The sequence below is a fragment of the Varanus komodoensis genome, unplaced genomic scaffold (genome assembly GCF_004798865.1).
Source record: "Varanus komodoensis strain SLA01 unplaced genomic scaffold, ASM479886v1 scaffold44_3, whole genome shotgun sequence".
Classification (NCBI taxonomy): domain Eukaryota; kingdom Metazoa; phylum Chordata; class Lepidosauria; order Squamata; family Varanidae; genus Varanus; species Varanus komodoensis.
The window spans coordinates 4,582,255-4,600,312 of record NW_025336010.1 but is presented as its reverse complement, the minus strand read 5'-3'; the positions used below and the strand labels follow the sequence as shown (position 1 = coordinate 4,600,312).

Genomic DNA, 18,058 nt, shown 5'->3' with positions numbered 1-18,058 from the left:
AGTTGGAAACTTGGGGATGAGGTATAGTATTAGGGATAAAGTTGTGAGATAAGTTGTAAGGACAATTAGAGTAAGTAGGTTTTGTGAAAAAACGAGAGTAAAGTGAAAGAGCCTGAGGCACAGCAAACGGTGGTGGAAAGCAGGCTGGTGAGAGGGTGGGGACTCTGTCCATTTATGCTAGGAGGGGAGGCCAAAAACCGTTATAGCTATGAAGTCTTCCCAAAAATAGGCACTGTGCAGCACCCATATATGTGTAATGCACAGAGACACGACAAAGAAATAATGCTTTGCCCCTGAGGCTCCAAGCACAAACAGGATCTTCCTCCGGTGCCACTGATTCCCCTGCACTAGCCTGAGCCATGCGTGTACGATTGCATACGTCCCTTACGTATGCGATTATGCATAGCAAAGCGGTGTCCTGGCAATGTGCGCGCCACTTGCTGTAGCTCTGTAGACAGGACAAAGGAGTCAGGGCAGCACACAGGGAGGCGGGAAAGGGAGGGTACACCAAACAGCTGGACTGTGGTGCATTCGAAACTGAATCAGTTTTCATGGGCTGATGGTATCGCATGTAATAAACATTACAGAGAAACAAATAAGGTGGCAATCAAGCTATTGAGTAGGCAATATAGGGCCGATAAGGGCCTAGAACCCTTCCTAACGCCCACCAAGGTGTTCTACCCTTGCCAATTAAAAAAAGCCAAAAGCCTATTTTCTCGGCAGTGATCTACTTTGTTGCACCAAAGGTTTCTGTTGCTGCTGAAAACTGTGGGTTCAAAGGAGTTGTTTAGTGTGTTGCGGTTTGGACACCACCTGTGTCTTGTAGTCAGTCATCTGGGACATTATCTGTCCTTTGCCATGCCTTCCATGGGAGCCATTTTGTGGTGGTGCCCAGAAAAGTCTCTTAAATTGCTAATTGTATGCACAACCCCCAAAAGGTTGCCTGCTCTGCTGTAGATAGATTTTTGCACTGAAAACAGTTCTAGCTGTTTAAATGTTCCTTGATTAACCCCTGAGATAATATAAATAACGACAATAAAGGTCACTGAGTTGCATCAGAATGATTAGAATAGCTTAAAATAGATGCACATACAGGAGGGATTCTTCTCATGTAGGCCCATTTCACTTCTTGTGTCTTCTCACTCCCATCCTCCTGTTAATTTATGGAATAAATCTTCATCAAGTGTTTCATTCTGGTCTTTGGAGCGGGTCGACAGGAAAATATAGCCTCCAATGTACTCGTGAATGACCTTACAATCTGCACTCAGGCAAGCAAATGCAATGGATACGTTCTGATCAAACTCAATGGCGACCTGAAAGGGAGATGCAAAAGTGCATGAATACATACAGTGAATTAACATGCCAAGAGTGGAACAGCAATTCTGGTTTTCATTGTTTTATAAGGAGAACCACACCTCAAAAGCTGAAAGGGCCAAACGCTGTGTGAGGCAACAGACACAAAACAGTCTCTCAACAATTCATTTATTAAAATACCAGTGAAGCTGCAGCCCAGGATGATAAAAGGTCTTCACCCTGCCTTCCCTTGCCATGGTTAAGCTCAAAACCATCCATGGTCAGGCTCTTTGCACTCCCATGCGCACCCCAGAGAACAGATACAGGGGGAATCCGTATCTTTTCCCTTCCAGGGAAGAACGCAACATGGAGGGGGCAATTTGAAAGACTAAATGGCAGGGGAGGAATGGGGTTTGACCCTTTTTCTCTCCTGCCATTTTTCTACCCAATACATAGGGTTTTAAAGGGGAAGCAGTTGTAGGAGTTGTTTTTGTCACCCTGCCAACAAAAGTTCGTATAGTCAAGGCTATGGTTTCCCTGTTGCTATGAATGGCTGTGAAAGTTGGACCATAAGGAAGGCTGAGCGCTGAAGAATTGAGGCCTTTGATTTGTGGTGCTGGAGGAGACTCCTGCGAGTCCCTTGGACCACAAGATGATCAAACCGGTCAGTCCTAGAGATCATCCCTGACTGCTCTTTAGATGGCCAGATACTGAAGATGAAACTCACATACTTTGGCCACCTAATGAGAAGGAAGGACTCCCTGGAGAAGAGCCTAATGCCGGGAACAATAGATGGCAAAAGAAGAAGGGGGTGGCAGACAATGAGGTGGCTAGATGGAGTTACTGACACAGTCGGTGTGAGCTTAGGTGGACTCTGGGGGATGATGGAGGACAGGAAGGCCTGCAGGAAAGTTGTCCATGGGGACAACTTGACTTCACGAATAATGAAATGAAGTTGTAGGAGCATTTGCAGCCTCCCACAATCACTTTTCATTTTAATTATGATACTTCCATCCTGTCATTATGTAATTCTTTCTGCCATGTGCTAAAGCCTGTAGCCCTGAGGTTTTGCCTCCCTGTTGTCGAGTCAGCGACGTGCTGCGTGAACTATTTCAGCTCCTCTACCCTGAATTTATTGACACATTCCAGCAATGATCTTTTGTAACTCACAAAAGAAACAAAGCAGTTATATCCTTTAATCACATGGATTCTAATTTAGTGTTTATATGTGTGCAAAAGGGTGTTCCTGCTCCCTCCTTCCTTTGCATAGCAGCCATCCTCTAGCCACCTTGGAAAAACCACACTAAGTGTGGGTCACCCAGCTGGGAGGGGAGGCTGTGCTAGGGGTGCTGATTCCCCCAAATCAGGCAGGTGCACCTTTTGTCTGCAGTGTCTCTGATCCTCTGTCTAGCATTTTCAGGGGGGTAGAGGGGCTGCTGTGGTGATGAGGTGAGGGGGCATCTGCTACTGAAACACTGCAAAGGGCGGGATACAACAAACAAACAAATGAATATTGCCAGATACAGTGGTACCTTAGCTCACAAACTTAATCCATTCCAGGACTCTGGTCATGACCCAAATTGGTTTAAATTTCCCCATAAGGTTCAATGTAAATAAGGTTAATCTGTTCTGTAACTATTTTTTTTTAATCAGAAAAATGTGAAGCAAAGTGACAAAGAACAACAAAGATCGCGGCCATCTCCTCACCCCCACCCCGAGCATGAGCATGGCCATCTCCCCACCCCACAGCATGACCATGAACGTGGGCACACTTGTGCAAGAAAGATGGGCATGAACTTGGCCATCTCCCCCCTGCCCCCAGCATGATCACGACCATCTCTCCACTGGGGAGATGGCACTCCAATGCGGAGTTCGTGACCTGAGTCAAAATTTTTATGAAAGTTTTGTTCACAACCCGGTTTGGTCGTGAACTGAGCACTGATGCCTAAGCCCCAAATAAAAGCCATAGTGAATAAGGCCTTAAGAAATCTGTGTTACACATGCATACTGGAAGAACTGCTCAGTTATGAATGACATGTGCAATGGATGCAAGGATTCCTAACTGCAGTGGGTGCATTTATTATGCAATCCCACATCCATCCTCAAACTGTAGTTTCACCCTTATCTGCCAAAAACCTTTTGACACAAGTAACCTCTACCAGTGGTGCTCCAGGGAACACTGGGCCTCACCTGCCGGATCTCCCAGTTGACATTCCACTGCTTCATGTTTGAGAATCTCCATGTTGTGATTGGGTCCCCTGTGGCTGTGTCGATCCTTATCAGGCGGTTATAAGAAATCCCCAGCAGATCATCTTTCTTGCTCCCTTTAAATCTACATGGGAAGAATTAGCCATCAATTCATTCTCTCCACAGCCCTGGCCACCCCAGTTGTGCACGATGACTGCGTAAGAACTCCTTCCTGCTACTCTGTCCAGACCAAGGGGTCAAGGGAGAGAAAGCTGGAGCTCTTTTCAGCACTACAGTGAACTAACAGTGTGTATTAGGGTTTTATGCTTGAGGGTACATGCTCGCTGTCCCTCTTTCCATCCTGGAAAGCTGGATAGGGTGCAAACAAGGAGAGATTCCTTCCCTTCCAGAGAAGGTGGGGGGCTTCAGGGCCAGGCAGGAAGCCCTCCAGACTGCTGTCTGTGCAGAGCAAGTGGGATGGGGCTGAAAAAAGTGTGGCTGGCGCTCAGTCTAATCCTCATTTACCCCATAGCTGTAGACTGGATGGCCGATTATAGCACAGAAATGGTGATACAAAAGGTTTAGTCCCACCTACATTTTGCCTCACAGACAGGGGTATTGACAGAAGGCATCATTATGCCTATCTCAGGTCAGTAAAAGTCAGTGAGGGGAGGGAACAGGAGGTTCAAATGACAACACACACTCTTTATCACTGGGAAAAATCAGTGGTTCTTGACCTCACCTAAATTTTCCAAAAAACACTTTGAAGCTTATTTAGGTTTGTTCCATTATTATTTTTGATCTGTATTTTCTGCTTATTTGAGCAGGAAATGTGCACATTTTGAATGGGAAAAGTGTATACTTAACACGTGCATTTTTGTAAGTGCACTTTTCTCCCTATCAGTTAAAGTGAGGAAATGCATTACTCTTTTGAAAAGATGTGAACTAAAAGACACATTTTTGGAACACAATTGAAAACCTGGGGATTTACTAACATTTTCTTAAAAAAAAAAATACTCCTGCTCACATTTGCCTTGAGGATGTATTTGCACAGATTTGTGAACAGAAACAGAATTCTTGCGCATCCTGAAAACTTTTACTGCTCTTGTCACTTGGTGAACTTTTATTTCCCTCTACTGGCCAAAAAGAAACATTAAGCTATATTTGGCCCACTTGTCCTAAAGCCTAAGTATCACTGCCAGAAAGTTGTCTGCATTTCATACAAAGTCATATATGTACATTAAAAGCAACTGGCAAGGAGGAAAAATAATAGAAAAGGGCCAGGGTGGAGTGGTGGCGAGTGTGCTGGACTGGGGGCCTGGGAGATCCAGGTTCTAGTCCCCACTCGGCCATGAAGCTTCCTGGGTTACTTTGGGCCAGCCCTCACACTCAGCCTAACCTACCTCACAGGGTTGTTGTGAGGGTGTCCAGACAAGTTACATGCCCTCTCTAAGGCTCCCAGGTTTCCCTCTGTTCCTTTAATTCTTTTTCTTAACCCTTAAAATCTGTTAAGAACAAAAAACACAACACTTTTTGATTGACAGTACTAGGAACCCTTCATCTAGAAGCACCCATAGAAAGTTTTGGAAGCATTTCTAGTTCATTAAGAAAACAGATTTTTCTCCTAGTGTTGAAAATGTTTTGAGCTCTACTCCTGATTAAGTGGTAGCAATGCAATATTATAGCAGTTACATAATAGTTGAGAGGTGAACTCTCTTCTCATCTCGTCTCTTCTCTGGGACAATTAGCACTGGTATGCTATTTGACAGTCTATTTTTAAAATAGGCTGTACACCGGTGAGTGTATCCAAATTTAAACCTCCCCACCACCTCAATTGGTTTTCTATATACTATTATTTTTTATTTTTTATAAATAAAAGAGGGAAAAAACAAGAAAAAGTAAAATAAAAAAGATACCATGAGACCTTACCTAAAAATTACATATAGCACTAAATGCAAGAAATTACACAAGGAGTCAACAATTATTATTACTTCTGTCAATTCTATAACTACAGCTTTGACTTAATAATTCTTGGTTATTAAAAAAAGATTTAACATGGGTATCAAGTAAATAGTAACTCACTTTACAACATATCCACAAACCCACCAGCAATTAATAATTGATTTTTCCCTTTTTCCCAGATAAAATAATATCATAATTGGAGGAAAGTTTTCAAAAAGAAGGGCCCTGCTTTAAAGGAGGCAGATGCAGCAAGTGTCCACTGCCAAACAGTAGCTAGCTTTTGTTTTTGCTTTTTGCTTTTTGCTTTTTGCTGTGCATGCATTCTTCTGTGAAGGTCTGGTTTTTGTGCAGGTGAATTTTTGAAGCAAGGGTCGGAGCTGGGCGTTGGGCCATGTTCTCTGATCTCATTCCCTTGGAATTTGAGAAATATTTGCCTGTGGTGAACAAACAGTGCTCACCTCAGCACTGCTAGCTGAGGGATTATCAAGCTCTGCCCCATGGTCCAGGAACCAATCTGAAGGGATCGGCGGCACATCCCACTTCTTTGTGGTTAATTCTGGGGTGGCACTGACAGCAAGCTTCAAGGTAAAATGCGCAGTGGGGGCAGGCAGAGGGGATTTCATTTTGATTCAGTGTGAAGCAATAAAATCTCAACTACAAGTAGTCCGCTTAACTCTGATTTTTTATTTTTGGACAACATGTGCTTGCTTTTGCAATAATTGGTCTGAACCCAAGAAGATGGGCATCGGTTTACTTCTTGCTGGTCAGCAGGATTAAATACTGCCTGCACAATTTCCTTATATCTCTGTAAATAAAGCAGCCAGGGGCTTAGTGGTCTCTCTCTCCTTCTCCCTCAAAAGTTTCAAGTGCAAGGAAAGGGCATCAAAAATCACCCCATACAATGTCCTCTCAATACCACAAATACGGCTCTATGACCTTCCACTCTCAAAGTCTAGTAGCAGTTCAGAAATGCCAGGGAACCCTGATAATAACTGTAAACGACAGTTTCTTAATGTACAGCAGTTATCAAGACCTGGGAAAATAACACACGTGAAAAGATTCAGAAACATAATGCCAATTTCTAAGAGACTTAACAGATTGAGTTCCTTAAAAACATTTCGTGTCTTTCAGTGACATTCTTCAATCCTACAGGAGTTTTAGGGAAGCTCAGGGCTTGGATTAGATGCTGTACAATAAGAGTAGAAAATAAAGCATTTTGGTTTATCCACTTCCAGCGTGAAAAGTGTCCCCTGGAGGAATTAAAAGTTCTGCTTGCCACCTGCAATATGTACGAGTATGCACGGAATGAATTGCCTGACATTTACTCGGTACTAGGAGCAGAGAAAGCTTCCAGTCTGATATGAGTCTCAGCATATAGCATCCTTCAGTGGTCCGTCTCTTGCATTCGCTAGGCTGTCCAGGGCAGGAGGTGAGGGGTTGCCATTTTAATTTTCCACAATGCCCTGGAATGACTGCAACTCAGGGACACTGAGGGAAACTGAAATGGTGGCTGTCTTGTTGCACAATGTTGTGCCAGAAAAGAAAATATTATTAGGTGTGGGGAAAGGTAGTTGCCTAAGAATACCACATTGTGAAGCTGGGTGTGACTAGGAAAACCTTATATTGTATATAAGAGGAAATAGGAGGCTCACAGAAAAAACAAAACAAAATGGAAAAATCATTTTGAGAACCTTATGGAGTCAGAACTGTCTGAATTATATTGTAGCTGTTGCATGCTTAATTTTAAAAAGTGGCAAAAGGACTCTGAGAATCTTTTGCCACTATAAAATTAAGAAAGTGTGATATTATGTTTACCTTACAATGTAGTATGATAAGCCAAACTCGGGAAGGGACTGCCATGCCTGTATAAACCTTAATTTGGCTTCCATCAGAGACATGTGGGCGATGTTTTGGTGAGCTTCCAGAATACGAGCCGCCAACTAAGGGAAGAAAGAAGGGGAAAAACACAGGTGTTGGCTAACAGATGCAGGAAATGAAAGATGTGTGTTAAGCAAATGACTTCTCAGGCAGGCAAAGTGTGCAGATGTTACTCCCTTAAGGAAGAAAATTGGCCTCCGGGGATTGAATGCTTTGTGAAGAGCAGCCAAAACAGCATGGGGAAGAGGGGCTCCTGTAACATGCAGGAAAACGCTGGTTGAGCCCCTGCTTTGCATACAGAATATCCCAGGTTTGATCCCCAGCAGCTCCAGGCAGGGCTGGAAAAGGAGCTGCCTGAAACCTTGGTAAGCCACTGCTGTCGGTCAGTGTCAACATACTGGGCTAGATGGACCAAGGATCTGACAGGCTCCTAAACTGAGGGCAGCTCTTTCCACATGGGTGCCTTCCCAAGGAATCAACACCTCATGGCCTCGTGGCAGGAAGGAACACGGGTAGGTCTTATTTCCTACCAGCTTTTGTGCCTCTTTCCTCCCCTCTCCCACTGCAGGATGTGAAGCTCAAGATCAAAATGACATGCAGTGTTCCAGGGGACTGGGAGATAAGGATTTCCTGGATTATTATTCTGGCAGATGGCAGCAGAGTTGGCTGGTACAAGAGCTGTTGCACTTACAGTGCTGTGATACACAATCCTGCAATCATCATGAAGTGAAGTAAAGAGAGCTGGATTTCAAGATGGTCTGCACTTTTGAGGAATTTGTTCTCCCTTAGGGTGCTCCCCCCCACACCCAGCCCCATCATCATCATTCATATTTTCAAAATGGGGAACTAAGTCACAGAGCTGGATCAAGGGAAGTCATGAATATAAAAGATGGTTGTTCACCTGGCAACTTTAAAAATAATCATGAACAGTAGGAAAACACAAACAGTGTGGAGCAAGGCCTGATAATCTGCAGAAGGACAGTCATTCCTCGGTTAGGAATAATGCTACTGTGAAAGATATGGGAGAGGGGCTGTGAAGGAAGCTCAAGTCTCCACAGGCCAGGCAGGGAACCACTGTGGGCTGCAGCCAGAGGGTTCCCTATACCTGATTTATGGGACCATTTTAATGCTTCATTCATGAAATATATTCTGAGTAATATTTCTTGATGTCAGTGAAGTTCACATCTTTGAGGTGCCTTACCTAGAATCAAATCACTGGTCCACCTGCCTGGCAGCAGCTCACAGGGGCCCTGGGTGGGCAGAGTCTTTCAACAGGGATGGCCTTTTTCACCCTGGCCCAGCTATCCAGGATCCTCATGGTAGAAATTGAACCTGGGACCTTATCCTTTATTTGTTTATTCAACTTATATGCTGCCCCATTAGCCTTAGGCTCTCTAGGCAGTTCATAACACACACAGAATGTTACGTTTCTGCATACAGAATATTTTAACAGTTCCCCTTGCCCAGGACTGCTCTCTTATGCCCTTTTTTCAGAAGGGAAAGTGGAAACCGAGAAAGATTGCACAAGGTAAATACAGTGAGTACACTGAAAAGTAGATTCATCAGCCCACATCCCCCAATTTCAAGGCATTACCCTATTATAGGAATGCTAACAGGGAAGATAGGGGGTCCTTTTTAACCCCCCACACACCAGGTACAAAGTACAAACAAGCTAAATTAGACCTTTTGGGTGCTCCATCCAGATGACTCAAAATTTGGGGGACGGGAAGTTCACAGGCTGTATGTTGCCCACTCCTGCTGGACTGGACCACACTGGCTCACTTGCTCTCTTTCTCTCTGTCTGATTGGTTGGGTATTTTGCAAAGCTCCTACATCAAAGGCTTACTGAATTCCGAGAACTGAAGTTCCTGGAATTGCACTTTTTTGACCTGGTTAAGCAAGAATTACACAAACCAGACTCTGGTCATCCTAAAGATGCTTCCCGTCACCTGCTTAGACTTGTATTTCTTTGCATAGCGTGGTGAGAGGAAGCACTCTGGTTTCATGTCCATGCTTTCCACATCAGAGACTTCTTGGGGAGCAGCCGTTCTGCTCTTCATCTTCAGGAATGAGAGGATGTTATGGACCTCAGAATGGTACGAGCTGTCAGCCATCGTCTTCCCTCTGGAAGCCAACATGCAGGCGGCCATCCACCGGGCATACTGATTTTCCTACAGGAAACAGGGAAGGGAGTTCTTCACATCAAATCTTTTTTGCATGCTTTGCTGCTCCAGCCATTTAAAATGTGATATTATTATGCTTCTTTAGTTAGCTTGGAGAGAGGCTCCAATTCTGAAAGCTCCTAAAAATTGATGCAGGGTTTAACCTATAAAGCTTTACTTAGCTGGGGACCACAATACCTCTTGGAGCACGTCTCCCAGCTGCCCTTCTTGTGGGTTGGCCTCTTTGGAAAGTGGGACACTGGCCTAAATGGAGTTCTGACCCTCTAGATGTTCTTGGACTGCAGCTCCCAGTTTCTCTTACCCTTGGCTCTACTGCCTAAGGCTGAAGAGATCAGTAGTCCAGCAACACCTGGGGAGCCACACCTGGCCCAATCTGCTGATGTCAGGTGACCTCCACCTTTGTGGGCCATCCCTAACCACTGCAGGAAACCTGAAGCAGCACACTGCTTGTGCAGTCACAGCTTGGTATAATAAGGAGAATTGCCCCTGCAGAAGTGCGAGCTACCCAGCTGTAAATATGGGGGTGGGGAAGGCTGGGCAAGACGAACCACAGAAGCATCAGATTGGGTGGTGGGATGAGGCAAAAGATGCAGGCATGTGGCCTTCCCTGATCCTGGTTTCCGCAGAGTTAGGTTTCGGACCATAATTCCTAGCAACCTCCTGAGCATTGGCCATGAAACATCTGAAGAGGACCAGGTTGGAGACGCTGTGCTGAAGCATACACAGTGCACATATTCCAGAGGCTGCCTCCTAGGAGCTCGCCCTTATGCCCTTAAAGCCCCTTTCAAGTTCTGTGATCAAGAAAGTCAACACAAAGCCGCTGATTATATCAGGCAGAGGAAAGCGACATATCATGGACTTTCCCCTTCACAGTGGCTGCAGCTGCATGGCAACAGCTTCTCCTCAGTGTGACTTAGCACTGTTTGGGGATGCATGCCCATGAAGATGATGGGAGACCTGTGGAGGATTGTTGTTCGATGCCTCTGGAGGTGAGGGGCGGTTGCTGCAGATGCATCCTATTAAACAGTGCTGCCGTCCCACCCAGAAGCTGTGCCAGTTCACCTGTTTATGCAGTTATGTCCTCCCTTACAGCTTGTCCTGCATTGTAAGGACATATCAATCAAAGCCTGGACGAACAAGTCATCCTGTGATCAGGCTCACTGCTGTTTCTATTGCATTGTCACCTGATTCACTGCCCTGTGGTCCTCATGGCTGTGTACATGCTGGACTGGAAATATGCATGCCACACCTGCAAGATACTGCATGCTTTGCAATGCCAGTAGCTTCTGAGAGCACTGTGCTAATGAAGGGTATATAAATGCCTAAATGAATGAATGAATAAAAATAGGTTTCTCACACATTAATGTATAGCACCCAAGGCAAAATGAACCCTCCTACAGAATCCCCTGGATTTTTTTGCTACTCACGTTATCACATCTCAAGTGGACTTCATTCATTCCATCAGCAACAGGGATGAGTAACTTAATGCCATATTTTTTCCCTGACACACTTACATCGGGGACAATTTCACATCCTGAATGACAGAACACATGAGAAGTCATAAGTGAGGTTATGCTTTTATCGACGTTTTAGGATGAGTGACAAGGACTTCAGGAGAATTTGAAAAGAAATCAGAAAGGTATATTTAAGAAAAGACCAGCATATAAAACAGGACAGAAGACTTTTTTCTTTGAAGCATTTCATCCCATTAAATTTAGAAATACTGAAGATTAATTTGCTTAGGTTCATCTATATGATTCACTGGAGAAATGAATTAGATTTTAGGCCAAGAGTTGTCTTCTAGAGTAGGGGTGGGCGGCATGTGGACCTTGGATGTTTTGGCCTGGAACTCCCATACCAGTGTTTACTAGTAGCCAGTATAGCTGGGGGCAATGGGGATTGTAAGCCAAAATATCTGGAGGGCCATGAGTTGCCCACCCTTGTTCTAAATCACAGAGCCTCAGGGCTCTGTGGTCACCTTGCCCATGTGCGTTGCAACGAGGCTGCCTGCAGCCCTAAGAGGCCATCTCCTATCAAGTGGAGTGCATGGCCATCATAAGCATCACCATCCTTCAATCACTTGGAAATAGCCAGTGCTAAAGCAATAGTGATGATTTAGAAAAGAGATTAAATCAAATTATTATAAAGGCAAACAGCACTGTGTAGGTTTATATGCACACTACAAACAGAGGGGGGAGAATTTGATTCCAGTTACATTTTGATAAGAGCTTATCAAATATGCATCTTCAGGATCAATATGCAAAATGGAACACAGTTGCCCCTTGGTCTGTGCTCAGAAAATGCATATGGTAAGAAAAACCATGAACAAAATGTGTCCGCTAGTGGGCAAACTGTGCAAAGCTCCATGATGTTAAGAAAACTTTGTCAAAAATGGGTGCATTAGGCAAAAACACCTACAATGATGTAGGTGTCAGAAAAAAGTATGCAACACGGTATACCCACTTTTGTGCAGACTTCCTCCCTCCCTCCCTCCAAAAAGTTAAAAAAAAACCAACGTTGCAGACATTGGACAGAAGAAATTTAAGCATGTAAAAATGAGAAACAGAAATTGACAGGTTTGTCTGCCCCTTGCCAAAAGCAATGAGCGGAAGTGCATGGATGCCCCTGTTCAAAGAGTTGTACTTTTAAGCAGCAGAATGAAAATGCATGCAGCCCGCTACCTCTTAGGTTGAGCTTCTCAATGGGTTCTCCATTTTCAGCTTCTTCGTTTTTAAAATAGGCCACTGAGGTGTCTTTGAAGACAAACCAATACTGCTTAAAGGCTTTCAGTGTCAACTTTTTGGACCTGTAAATAAAAGGATGGCTGAATCCATTCTTTTTTCGAGTTAGACTACTTACCAACATGTTGAGTCAAGGAACTAATCCTTAGGAGAGGCATTTCAGCCTTTTAGAAATAGGAAAAAACACTCAAAGGCCAGGAAAATCACTAAATGATCAGCCGCTGAAGGAAAGGAGAAGATGGCATGGCCATCTGGGGAATACCAAAGGGCCGAATTAGGACCGAAGGTGGGCTGGATTTGCTTTGCAGGTCTGAGGAGTTCTGCACGCTTGCCTTCAACCTTTCTTAAAATGTGTAATACCTGTGCCATAAACTACAACCAGGTCCCTTGCTTGTCAGAGTCACAACTGATAGGGCTCAGAGTGGGGCCTTAATATTTGCACCGGTTCTTTGGAAGCCCCCTACCCAGGAGAAGCCATTTTAAAACACCCTTATACTCTTTTCATCACATAAATTAGTGTCTGGCTGTTTGGAAGAGAGATTCCTGGGGCTGGCTAGCTGTTTTGATTCAGCCTTGACACATAAATAGCAGGTTTATGTTCAGCGTTGTCATGTAATCTTTCAAATATATTTGCTGTTCTTGCTCATTTGCCTTTGAATAGAAATGATCTTTCGGAGTTTTGAAAATGATCCAGTCCCTTTGAAGAGAGCCCTTCCTTTGTAAAACCAATTCTTAATTAGTTTGTAAAGCTAATCTGTCAAACCAAACACTTGAGAGTTCAAAGCTTTATGTTCTTTTATCTCAACGTTCCATAGAAATAAAAAGGTTGAATTAGTCACATCGGTGGAAGAAAAGGCTGGCAACTGCCGGGGCAAATTAGGCATTCTATAATGGAGTTTTATTTGAGTCACTGGAAAGTTCAGTTTGATTATAAACATTCATAACTGATAATGCAGACACGTTGTTTGCAGTTAGCTGTAATTCATACCCATTTAAAGATATACCTAAATTAATGTATACTGAAATTGCAGGTGGTTGTGTAGGTTCACTTCAGAAAATCCAAGAAAAATAGAAGATTTTACTTTTATTAGAACCAACCCTTATGACTTCTTCCAAGTACTTGCTGCCTAAGGCAACTGCCTCTCTCTGTCTAATTGTAGGACTGGTCCCAAGAAGATTGTGCACACGCAACGGTAGCCTGGGTCTTGTGTGAATAATTTCAAACTGCCATATTACAACCTTGTATGGCCATGTGACAATCTGATGTTCATAGTGCAGTTTCCAGATGGTCCCCCAGTCCGAAGGAGCAGACTTCTGGGAATGTGGAGGAATGCAGCTTATACTAAGTCAAGTCTATCTAGCCCAGTACCGTCAACACTAACCAGCAACAACTCACCAAGGTTTCTGGCAGGATTCCTTCCTCTCCCTCTTTGGAGATGCTGGGCACTGAGCTAGGATCTTTCTGCATGTGCTAGCACTGAGCCATAGCTCCGCCCCAAGTGGGAGAAGGTAATGATTGGTTGACAGAAGCAAGTAGATAAACCCCTTCTGCAACAGACTCTCTTTCTCAGAGAACCAGTGCCATGCATTTGTTAGCTTACTCGGCTGAGACTTGGGAGATCTGGATCCAAGTCCTCACTGGACCATGACGCTCACCGGGTGGCCTTGGGCCATTCGCCGAGTCTTGGTCTAACACTTGTATGAGCAAAAATGGAGTGGAAAAAGACTGTGTAAACTTCCTTAGGGTAAGCTTCCTTAGGTTCGTTGCAAGAGTTGGCTTAGAAGTGACATGACAAATAATTCGCCAGTAAGTCCATACACGTTTACTCAGATGGTAAGTCCCACTTCTGTTCAGCCAGGCTTAGTCCCTAGTTACTAAATTCCCTCTGTTTAGGAATATAGTGATTGTTAAATCCACTCTGTCTGTGCTTTTCTTTGCGTGTCCTCAGGCGGCTTGTGGACTGCCATTCATCATTGATGGAACTGGATTTTTTGGATGGTTTGGAATGCTGTTCCTGTTGCTTTTCAACAGGATGGATCATGGAATTAAATGGAATTTAATGTGGGTAAATGGAAGAACAATTAATATGAGTCATCTGCAGTGGCATGCACATCAATTGAAGAATGCATTTGGGATTATTTCAAGGGGAAATTGGCTTGCACCCTCTGAAATGTAAATTATGGGAAATATTTCTACATTTGAGTGAGAGTGTCTGACTATGCATGTGTTAACTAGCCATCCACTTGTTGTCCTCTCCTTGGCAATGCATGTTGTTTTTCATAGAAACATAGAATAGTAGTGTTAGAAGGGGCCATGAGTGTCATTGGGTCCAACCCGTTGCTGGTGCAGGACACCATGTTACACCATCCCACTCAGATGGTGCTCCAGTTTCTTTTTGAATGTCTCTAAAAGATGCTTGCTCCTTGGGAGGAAAGCTATGGCAAATCTAGACAGCATACTAAAAAGCAGAGACACCACCCTGCCAACAGAAGTGCGTATAGTCAAGGCGATGGTTTTCCCAGTTGCAATGTATGGCTGTGAAAGCTGGACCATAAGGAAGGCCGAGCGCCAAAGAATTGAGCCCTTTGAATTGTGGTGCTGGAGGAGACTCCTGCGAGTCCCTTGGACCGCAAGGCGATCAAACCAGTCAGTCCTAGAGATCAACCCTGACTGCTCTTTAGAAGGCCAGATACTGAAGATGAAACTCAAATACTTTGGCCACCTAATGAGAAGGAAGGACTCCCTGGAGAAGAACCTAATGCTGGGAATAATTGAAGGCAAAAGAAGAAGGGGGCGGCAGAGGATGAGGTGGCTGGATGGAGGCACTGAAGCAGTTGGTGTGAGCTTAAGTGGACTCCGGGGGATGGTGGAGGACAGGAAGGCATGGAGGAATGTTGTCCATGGGGTCACGATGGGTTGGACACAACTTCGCGACTAACAACAACAAGTGTGGGAGAGCACACCACCTCTCTAGGCAGCTGGTTCCACTGTCGTATTGCTCTGACAGTCAGGAAGCCTTTCCTGATATCTAGCCTGAATGTGGGTTGTCACAGCTTGAATTGATTATTCCATGTCCTTTCATTAATGATGTGTGCAGGGTCACTCCACCAGGATTGCTATAGCCACCTCTGAAGGCAGGAAGATGTAAATGAGGTCCTAAGAGGAAATTCTTAGTATTTAGGTGGATGGGAGGAAGTCAAATCCTTAAGAAAGTGGTTTGGAACCAGTTTGTGGCATTAAAGCTTAACGTCGTCACATTTAATAATTAGCTTGCCTCCCACAAAACCTGCTATCATTGGATCTTTGCTAGTCTCTCCTGCTCCTTCAAAACTGTGAATCTTACCCTCACACAAGAGTCTGGTTAATAATTTACATATTATTACACATTAATAGCTATCCCAGAACATTTTAACAAACCTCCCACTACATTTGATCACTCTTCATGCAGTGCTGCTTTCTATGCACTTTTAATTAATGAGCTTGAGTGTATGTTGTTTAGTTATGTGCGATATCATGGGACATTTCGTTTAAATGGAAGACTAGCACAGACGTATGCTAAATAATACGCACATAGGGCAGGATCCTACGCCTGTGTCCCACATATTCTCTCTTGCCCTGCCAGTTCTGTTGCAAAAGCAGCCCCACTACTTGTGCAAACAGTGATTTGGTGCTTGTGGGGCAACTCTAAATGAGTGGAAGCTTTTGCTTGTTGAAGAAGGCATGTTGGCTGAAGTCAAGTAGGGAACGGCACTGACTTGCCTCCTTCCAGAAACAAGTATTTTGGCTTGCTTCTGAGCTTCCCCTTAGGAAGCATTAAATCCCCTTTGTGGTCCTGCTTGCAAAGTGAGACTGGCAGGGCCCAACAGTTACAGAAGGGAACTGATGGGGTGGAAAGGAAGTAGAAGGGGGTATCAGCACCTTACTGAATTCTGCCCGTAAATACATTTCCAGTCCTTCTGAAATCATGTTTGATGCAGTGAAAACAAAATTTTACCAAAACACACGATTTTTGCAAGTTTATACTTGCTAGACACTGGTCTTTTCTCAGATTAGTGTACATTTTAAGCACAATTAGTTATATGTAAAATTATGATTAAATAAAACAGATTAATAGACAGCTTTGTTATTTGCTTTACTTTTTTACTTACCTAAATAGCTTCAGGTTATGTGCAAGCTTTGGTATGTCAGTGATATCCTCCTATGGAAAACCAAGAATCATTTTAATACATTTCTAGATATTTTCTAGTACATATATTGATCAGTCCCAAATATGGATTATGTTCCCAGTTACAGCTGTCTGCCTGATGTTTTCTGGTCATTTCTTTAAACTCAGCTCAAAGATGAATGTGGAAAATTTTACATTTTTCTATACCATAAACAAACCAACCAAACTTTTTAAATTTGAGAGAGGTGGAATAGGTACAAGATCCTCGCGCCTCCAGAGCATAAAAAGCTGACAAATGTTTCTCCTTCTGAAAATCTCAGCTGAGTCTGAGGCAAATTATCACCTATGCTAAGAACATTGATTTCGGTAGGAGAATCACAACTGCAGGGGACGTGGAATGTGATTGCAAGAGGGAGCTCCTCCACTCCATTGCAGGAGTGAGCCATGTCGCTCTCCGGCTCTTCTGGCCTACAAAGCCTATCAGCCTTAACCACCAGAGCCAATGGTCAGGGATCATGGGAGCTGCAGTCCAAAACATCTGGAGGGCAAAACCCCTGCTCCACGAGGTATCGCTTGGGACCCTGACCCTAACCCCTACCATACAGTCATGACCCTATGCCCCTGTAGCCATGTGCATGGCATACCAACATGCTCTCTGTCTTCCCACCCTCTAGTGTCACTTCCAGATTCGAGAGAGCAGCCTCCACTTCATCCATTTCGGCCTCCGTTGTGAAATCCTGTGATCCTGTAGATACCATCAACTTGCTGATGTGATACTGCAATAAAGATAACAAGACAAAGTCACAGTGGTGGCCCGGAGGAGACTCGTTTACCTCAAATGTAGGAAACATCTGTAGGGAGTATGTTGCAATCCCTTTTGAAGTGGTATTTCCTGGCTAATGGACTGGATTGGACTGGAACCTCCCTTTGGACCAGACCACAAAATCCAAAAGCTGTGTGAGGGTGCTTTGGCTGTGGCCTGCCTCTCTGGGTTCTCTCCCAGTATTCTCTCTCATACTGCAGATAAGCCATCACAGGAGAGGGGAAGGGGCAGCCCAGCAGAAACCAGACCATGCCTCCTTTCTGAACTCCTTTCTCACAGAGAAACAAGTTTGACATCACCCAACATTGCTTTTCTCATTGAGTCCCTTATCTCCCTCCATTCTCTATTTTCTTCCTTTTTAAATGCTTTCATTCATGCAACACAACAGTAGATACAACAGCATGGGTGGGGGTGTGGGAAGGTAGAATTGTGTCTTGTGCCTCTGGTTCTCCTTTCAAGCTAAGGACATAGAATCATGGAACAGTAGAGTTGGAAGGGGCCATTAAGGCGATCAAGTCCAACCCCTGCCGTTGCAGGACATCATGTTACACCATCCCGCTCAGATGACTGCCCAGTTTCTTTCTGAATATCTCTAGCGTGGGAGAGCCCACCACCTCTCTAGACAGTTGGTTCCACTGTCATATTGCTCTGAATATAGCAATGAAAGTCTTCAGGAACCAATATTCAAATTTTTTCACATGGCCTGTTCTATGTCCCCTGTACTTTAAGGTAAGGCTGGAAGTACTCACTGCAATCAGGACCTTTCCTTTTATAGCATCCAAACTTTGGAACTCCCTTCCCAAACTGGCTTACCTGGTACTGTCT

General features: G+C 44.2%; 1 protein-coding gene across 1 annotated transcript in view; it reads right to left on the bottom strand.

Moving 5' to 3' along the window:
* Positions 1-1,139: 1,139 nt before the first annotated feature.
* FERMT1 (FERM domain containing kindlin 1) overlaps positions 1,140-18,058 on the bottom strand; it is a 31,552-nt gene continuing 14,633 nt past the window's right edge. The window contains exons 7-14 of the mRNA XM_044444250.1: positions 17,055-17,186; positions 16,394-16,443; positions 12,185-12,309; positions 10,931-11,037; positions 9,270-9,491; positions 7,258-7,382; positions 3,484-3,625; positions 1,140-1,313 (exon numbers count right to left, since the gene is read on the bottom strand). Of these exons, the coding sequence (XP_044300185.1) occupies positions 1,140-1,313; positions 3,484-3,625; positions 7,258-7,382; positions 9,270-9,491; positions 10,931-11,037; positions 12,185-12,309; positions 16,394-16,443; positions 17,055-17,186 (1,077 nt within the window). The remainder of the gene's footprint in view (positions 1,314-3,483; positions 3,626-7,257; positions 7,383-9,269; positions 9,492-10,930; positions 11,038-12,184; positions 12,310-16,393; positions 16,444-17,054; positions 17,187-18,058) is intronic.